The sequence below is a fragment of the Engystomops pustulosus genome, chromosome 6 (genome assembly GCF_040894005.1).
Source record: "Engystomops pustulosus chromosome 6, aEngPut4.maternal, whole genome shotgun sequence".
Classification (NCBI taxonomy): Eukaryota; Metazoa; Chordata; class Amphibia; order Anura; family Leptodactylidae; genus Engystomops; species Engystomops pustulosus.
Window position 1 is genome coordinate 7,635,227 of NC_092416.1, and position 7,815 is coordinate 7,643,041.

Genomic DNA, 7,815 nt, shown 5'->3' on the forward strand with positions numbered 1-7,815 from the left:
GCCTAACGCTTTCCCTGACCAGCAGCAGCTCTCTCCCTAGCGGCATCCAGACAGAGAATGATCCGAGCAGCGCGGGCAGGGGCTAGTCTATTCCAGGGTCACCTGATCTGGCCAGCCAACCACTGCTATCTACGTGTAAGGGTACCACGTCATGCTGGGTGGAGTGCAGAGTCTCCTGGCTTGTGATTGGCTCTGTTTCTGGCCGCCAAAAAGCAAAACGGCGGGAGATGCCATTTTCTCGAGCTGGCGAAATACTTGTCCGAGCAACGAGCAGTTTCGAGTACGCTAATGCTCCAACCAGCATCAAGCTCGGGCGAGTATGTTCGCTCATCTCTACTGATAACATCTGAATCTTCCATAATCATCTCATGTTTACACTATAAAACACACATCTTGTACATTACATATATATGTAGACTCCATCTATTTTTACTTCTTTCCCCTCAGAATTATTTAGTTCTGGGTTTTAGGACCCATGGTCACTTGTTCCTGGTAGCAGGTGTAAGTATACAAGTGGGTGTGGTCTCTCTTACCTTCATTAAAGACATAGCAGCAGATTTATTTCCAGATTTTTATTACAATATAAAAATTTACAGATACAATTATCTCTCTCTATACACACACATCCCCCCCCCCCCCCCCGGGACCCCACTATCTTATTCGGCAATGAGGATTTGGAACCCACATGGCCTGTACCCAGAATCCTTGCTGAAGGACTTCAGGGGAATTCCGAAAAAACTGTGGGGCCCTCCATCCGGGGATCCAGAGGGGCGACGCGGTCCTGAAGACAGGTCGGGGGGCCTGAAGAGAAAAAAAAAAAATCATAATTATAGGAACTTATAACTCTGCATACCAGCATGTCATCAGCCTGCATGGGCCTAGAGCCAAACCCCCACCCCAAGAGTCTTGCACCACACCCTCCGGCGTGTCAGCACCCCACTCTCCTGACCATCATCACCCTGTGCCCGCCACTGTCAGACTGTGTAGAGGAGGGCAAGTAAATCATTCCTCACCTGTAATGGTACAGGGTTCTCCCATATTTCCTCCACATTCTGGCTCCATTGTCTCGGTGTAGACCCGTCATCCTCTAGTGGGGGCGTAGAGCGAGTGGCTGGACCGAAACCAGCTGCCACCTGCCCCTCTTCTAATGGATGACGAGGCTTTCTTGGGTCGAAGGTGGCCACCGTGTACGGACGGCTATACTCATGCAATCTGTTCATAGAAAGATATGCAAGACACGGTCATTAGTCCTGGCAGGACAGTTTCTAGGTAATACTTTGTACAGTTAAAATCTCAAAAAGTTGTGCAATAGGCCATCATTTTTAGCATAAACTGTCCCAGTTAACTTAGACATTGCTCCCCCCAAATTAAAACATTTAGAGCCCCCCTTTTAATAAAAATGTGCAGAGTCTTCCAAATTATAATATTGTGCCCATCAAGAATTATTATAATGGTGATATACATATATACCTCACCAGAACAAAGCTTATTATAAATACAGCACCAGTATTCAGTCCAATACATAAGTACAGTACTCGAACCGAGCTTCATACAGAAACATAGCACCAAGGCCAAGTCCCGGTCACACTGCCCGGTATACAGCAGCTCACTCTCCCCCCTGCAGTATATAGGTAGTCAGTACATTGCCCCAGCACATAATATAAACTCCATCTCAGCTCCTCTTCAATCTGTAGCAGTAGCGGGACCCAGATTTGTGCGCTCTGCCAACGCGCACACTATGACCTCACACGGAGCTGGGTCACGCTACTGCTGATGATAGAAGAGGAGCACTGGATGGCGAGTACTTAGTTTTTTTTTTTTTTACTGGGTACTGGCTACTAGAGGACACGGCCCGAGTACTGGAAACCAAATACCTCCAACCCTACTGAGTATTATAGAAAGAGGGACTACTCACCGGCAGGAGACTTCATAGGGATCGATCCACATGGTCATCTCCTTGGGTAGGTCCAGGTCCTGGTAGTCAAGGCCACTGTGGACGCAGGCCTCCAGGATGGTCTCCTCCCGGTCATTCCTGATGACCCTGATACATCTGAAATAGGCAAATATTACACGTTAGAAAAGTTCCTGCTGGACATCCATGGGGTTGTCTAGAGATGATGATCCATGATGGGTTTATGTATAAAATTTTATCAAGTAACCAATCCAGGAATTTTTGAAGATGATGATGGATATTGCAATTATTTTACCACATATAATACAGAGCAGTAAGTTACCTGTAGGCCCGATCCTTCATTGGCTCCTCCGGAAACCAATGACCTGTGAATTTTTTTGAAACTATTTCCAGCAGATGTTCCCCAAATTTCTCGACCTTCACCGGGTCCAATTTACGGAATCTGTTAGCCAAAGTTCTCATATATCTCACCCCGGCCAACAGCTCCTCTCTCATCTCCAGGGGGATAAATGAATATTTGGCCATTTTCTATCTACAGGGGAAAACAAGAACATACATTTTAGTAAGAGAAAAATATATAAATCTCTGTAAGATATGGGGGGGGGGTGGTTAGAAAGATGGATAAGATATGGGAAGAAGAACAGCGGCAACAGGACCAGATACAGGAAAGACCCCGAGCTCCTCTATACAAAAAAGCTCAGGGTGAACCTTACAAGGTTGGGGGCCACAAGTCCTGGCTTGGACCTTACATATATACAAATGGAGGAGGCAGCGCTCCCAGCAATCCAGAAAATACTTCCATGTGCAGACACAATGTTCCAGAACTTTCTCCATAGATAATTGGTGGATGGAAGTGACAAGATATATATATATTGGATTATTCACCCAGAGAGTGAGAGCCCAAACCCCGATACTAGAGCGAGAGCCCAAACCCCGATACTAGAGCGAGAGCCCAAACCCCGATACTAGAGCGAGAGCCCAACCCCGATACTAGAGCGAGAGCCCAACCCCGATACTAGAGCGAGAGCCAAACCCCGATACTAGAGCGAGAGCCAAACCCCGATACTAGAGCGAGAGCCAAACCCCGATACTAGAGCGAGAGCCAAACCCCGATACTAGAGCGAGAGCCAAACCCCGATACTAGAGCGAGAGCCAAACCCCGATACTAGAGCGAGAGCCAAACCCCGATACTAGAGCGAGAGCCAAACCCCGATACTAGAGCGAGAGCCAAACCCCGAAAGTAGAGCGAGAGCCAAACCCCGAAAGTAGAGCGAGAGCCAAACCCCGAAAGTAGAGCGAGGGCCCAACCCCGAAAGTAGAGCGAGGGCCCAACCCCGATAGTAGAGCGAGAGCCCAAACCCCGATACTAGAGCGAGAGCCAAACCCCGATACTAGAGCAGCACCAAAACTGAGATTAAAATAAATGAACAACATTCATCTGTCTAAGAAACTAGAATAGAACATAAAGATAAATCTGGTGCTGCCCTTACATATAAGATGTATGGAGAGATAGAGAGATAGATATGAGACAGATAGATCCGTGATGCAAGACAAATAACTGAAAGATTAAAACCTCCAAGAAAGAAAGTAAAATAGAAGAAATAAATAAACCATGTAGAGAACCTTCCATGGTCTGCAGTGAGACCTGAGGTGCCTGGGGGTCACTTACCTTACAGGTGATGGTGGAGGTAGGTGTGCGCTGTGCAGGGTCTTCACCAGGAGTGAGGGAGGAGGGAGGCAGGAGCCGGCTTATATCAGGGCAGGGGGCAGAGGGCGGGGCCTACACTGTGTCATCTCATTTACATATCACATGTCTTTTCACTGACTACAGACCCCACCCACAACATCCCATCATACAGGGGTCCCTACAACCCCTGCCCCCCCCCCCCCTCCCATGACTGGAGACTCACCTGTCTGATATCTACTGTATTATCCTATATCTATATAATATCCATCTCCTATCTATCTCATATCTATCATCTATCTACCTCATATCTACCAAAACCCAGAGAGAAGAAGCTACAGGACCAGCGGCCGCAATCCAGGACATGATCCACCTGTAATAAACCACGGAAATAGGAGTAATAGGTCCAGGCCTCCAGCGGATACAATGTATCTCATGTGTCGCTCTTCTATCTATTATATATCCATCTCTCTCTCTCTCTCTATATCCATCTCTCTCTATATCCATCTCTCTCTATATCCATCTCTCTCTATATCCATCTCTCTCTATATCCATCTCTCTCTATATCCATCTCTCTCTATATCCATCTCTCTCTATATCCATCTCTCTCTATATCCATCTCTCTCTCTCTCTCTCCATATCTATCTATCTATCTATCTATCTATCTCCTATCTATCAATCTCTCTCGCTTTCCCCCCAGATCTTTTAGGTTGAATTCTAATAGTATTTAGAAAATCTTCCTCACGATAAATCCTCTTATTCCTTTGTTTTCCTGGAGTCGGATACATAAAGTCTTCGGGTGACTTTCCAGATTCCAGTTATTGGTTTCGGTGAGAAGTTTATAAAGAAATGTCACTATTGTTTTGTTTTTTTTTTGTTTATAAAACTTTATTTTCAAAAACTTCAATAAAGGTGAGGCCACACCCTCTAATTTACATACACATGGGGGCGCTGGGAGGGAGGGGGATGAGGTGACCACAGGTCCTACAGGACGATATGAAGTAACAACTTAATGTAGCCACTAGGAGGCAGCACAGCAATAGAAGATGAGAAGAATTATGTAGTGTACATGACGGGGGCAGAACATAACTAGGGGGGGGGGCTGTGTAACCACATCATTCTCCCGCTGTCACATGATCGCGTTTTGATTAAACTGAATCAAAGACAATTGCATTACATTCAGGCTGACGATTACTGGCGTTTACATACAAACACTTATGGTCAGAATAAACTTCTATTCATCGCACAGAGACCTAAAGAGACTCGGAGAAGACAATCTCCTCTCATCAACATCAAGAAAGGAGCCGCACACTCAGAGATTTACATAAACCTGATACATGTTTACACAACAACATCTTATATCTGCATAGAAAGCATTTCCTCCACACATAGAAATCTCTCTAATGGAGTAACAAACCTTCCGTATTCATGGAGCCGGGGACGGGAATGCCGGATAATCCTCAAAAACTCTTATTCTCTGCAACTACAATACAAAAGACTCTTTATAAAGTGCTACCCAGGTGATATAACACTCCAGAGCAGCTGCCCCCCCCCCCACCCACCTTGTTCAAATCTAACAAAATTGTTGTCAAACTTTTGTGCTCCGTTTGTGCAGCAGAAATCTTATCATTATTAAGATATTAATAAAAGTTTTTCAGAGGTCATCAGTGGTCAACCAGAGCCCCCCCCCCCCACACACACACACATTGCCCAAATCAAACAAAACTGGTGCCAATCAATTCTGCCATGTTTGCGCTGCTCAATTTTTTGTTTGTGCTGCTATCATTTTCAAGTTATGTTCAGGTGTTTACAAAAGTTAAAGGTGGATAGGATGAACTGCTAAAAAACACAATTAAGAGAAATTAACCCTCTCTTAAGGGCTGGAGTATTCCTAATACTACAGTCCACAAGCAAGAGACTCAAAACTTGTCAGTCAATATACATACGTGCATAACAGTTCCCCTCCCCCTCTTATATATCTTTTGTTTGCTTAGCGAGACCACTGCTACGATGGCAGAGGTGTACAGAAACAGATCCAAGGCTGATCTGCTGACTCTCTGTGCGGAGAGAGGGCTAATACCAACGGGCCAGAACAAGGCGGAGATAATTCAAATGCTGGTGGCGTTTGATGTGCAGTCCCATCCTTCTGCGGAACCGGACCAGGGAACTCCAGCCTCAGAAGAACCGATAGGAAAGGTCTTGCAGCAACCGGCTGGGCAGCAGATCGGTGACTGATCTTAGCCTTAGGATGCAGCTGTATATGCAAAAACTGGAGAGACAGGCAGCCCAGCAGCGCAAAGCAGAGCGTGAGTTTGCTGAACGGCAAGCGGAGCGGGAGCATGAGCTTCGGATGGCCCAGATATAGCTCCAACAACAGCAAAGAACTTCACCATCAGCACAGAGTGAGTCCATGGACAGTGTTTCTTTTAGGCCCCGTCTGGATCGTTTTCCTGTCCTGGAGAATGATGGGGACCTGGATGTCTTTTTGCAAGGATTTGAGAGGGTCTGCAGGCAATTTCAACTGCCGCCTGCTGGATGGGCCGATACCTTACCCCTGGACTTCTAGGCAAAGCACTGGAGGCGTTTGTAGCCTTACCTGCCTCTGTGGAGCACGATTAGGAGGCTATCAAAAGGCTCTGATACAGCGTTTTATCCTCACTCCAGAAGTATACAGAGAGCCTTTCCGTACTAGTCATGCAGAGTTTGCCAGGAAATGCTAAACCTGGTGAAATGGTGCAGAGGATGGGGTGTGACCACCCTAGAGGAGATGGATGACCTGATCACCATGGACCAATTTATTCACACCTGTTCTGCGGAGGTGCGACAATTCATAGGAGAACGGGAGCCAAAATCCATGGAAAAGGCTGCCCAGCTGGCAGATGTGTTTGTTGCCAGCAGAGTGCCCGAGGCACGGAAGCCTGGAGCTGCAGGATTGGAGGGGGGGTAAGCCCCCTGTCACCTCTTCTACAGTTGCCCACAAAGCTTCTGGGGCATCCCCTTGTTCATTTAAGCCAGCGGGAGACCAACGCAGGTGTTTTGTTTGCAACAGATTGGGGCACATAAGCATTACATGCCTAGAAAAGAGGAAGACCACCCCTTTGCGCAAAACATAGTCTTCACCATCTGTTTTGTTTGTGGGTGGGAGTAAGCGGGTGGCTGGTGACAACCTACAGGAGGTTACTGTGGGTGACAATGTCACAAAGGGGTTGAGGGATACCGGTGCTGAGAGGAACCTTGTGCACCCATTACTTGTCAAGCTGTAGGATCTCATCCCAGGAAGGACTCTTACAGTTGCTGGAGTTGGAGGCCTCACCCCTGCATTGCCCATGGCCGGGTGTACCTGGATGGAGGGGGGGCGGGGAGAGGGATGACAGACGTAGGGAGTAACTGATAAAAATGTGTTGTTGGGGACCGACTTGGGGCATCTGGTCTCTAGATATGTAATTCAGGATGCCAATGAGGACACTGGCACCCCCTGGTGCCCCACGTGAGTTAAACCCCTTAACATCTGATATTGTTCGGACTGTGCCTACTGTAGACTGACAATGATGCTACACATTTCAACTATATCATGTGATGCAACAATTTACCCATGTCTAACCCAGCTTTAAATACCATGGACCGTGAATGTATACATAGTAATGATGTAGCGTTTAGCTGTGTTAATAATGTGACTAAGTGTTAGTATGCTACCACCCACAGCTCTCCCCCAAAAGCTGGAGTGTGGTGTGTCCGTGTCCGCTGTAACTCGCAGTCGGAGTCTTCAGGAAGCTCACCGTTGCCCGAGTCCTGAACCTCCTGCTGTCTGGGTTACAGAGGAACAGGAGCAGACTGACAGCCTGTCACCAGTGGCTGAGACCAGTCAAAGGGTTAAACTGTTAACCAGTACAGAGCCAGAGCGTCGCCAGTTTCAGGACGCCCTACACTCCGATTCTAGTTTATATAAACTACATGATAGAGCTGGTCAGGCCCCTGAGGAGGGGGACAAGGAATGTATTACATGGGACCAGGGTTGGCTGTATAGACAGACTTCACACTGACCCCAGCAGGATGTATCCCTTGATAGGCAACTAGTGGTACCTCACCCTTTCCCGGAGTAGCTTTTGAGAGTTGCCCACGAGATACCACTATGCAAAACCAAAAGTCGACTCAAGCAGAATTTCTATTGGCCCAATAGGGGGAATGATGTGGCGGAATACTGCCGTTCCTGTATAGTATG

General features: G+C 47.1%; 1 protein-coding gene across 1 annotated transcript; it reads right to left on the reverse strand.

The window, feature by feature from the left end:
• Positions 1-651: 651 nt before the first annotated feature.
• On the reverse strand, positions 652-3,710 carry LOC140065259 (protein BTG4-like). Its single transcript, XM_072112857.1, has 5 exons — positions 3,582-3,710; positions 2,235-2,444; positions 1,916-2,050; positions 1,014-1,212; positions 652-801 (listed from the first exon to the last, which is right to left on the reverse strand). Exons 2-5 carry the CDS (start codon positions 2,435-2,437, stop codon positions 652-654), a joined length of 687 nt encoding a protein of 228 aa, XP_071968958.1. The 5' UTR covers positions 2,438-2,444; positions 3,582-3,710.
• Between the last annotated feature and the right edge of the window lie 4,105 nt (positions 3,711-7,815).

Bases quoted from the DNA above. Each gene is read 5' to 3' on its own strand.
- LOC140065259 (XM_072112857.1), bottom strand. From the start codon at position 2,437: ATGGCCAAATATTCATTTATCCCCCTGGAGATGAGAGAGGAGCTGTTG. The intron at 2,051-2,234 runs GTAACTTACTGC...TGCCTATTTCAG, and splicing joins ATGAAGGATCGGGCCTACAG to ATGTATCAGGGTCATCAGGA. The intron at 802-1,013 runs GTGAGGAATGAT...TTTTCTCTTCAG, and splicing joins AGAACCCTGTACCATTACAG to GCCCCCCGACCTGTCTTCAG.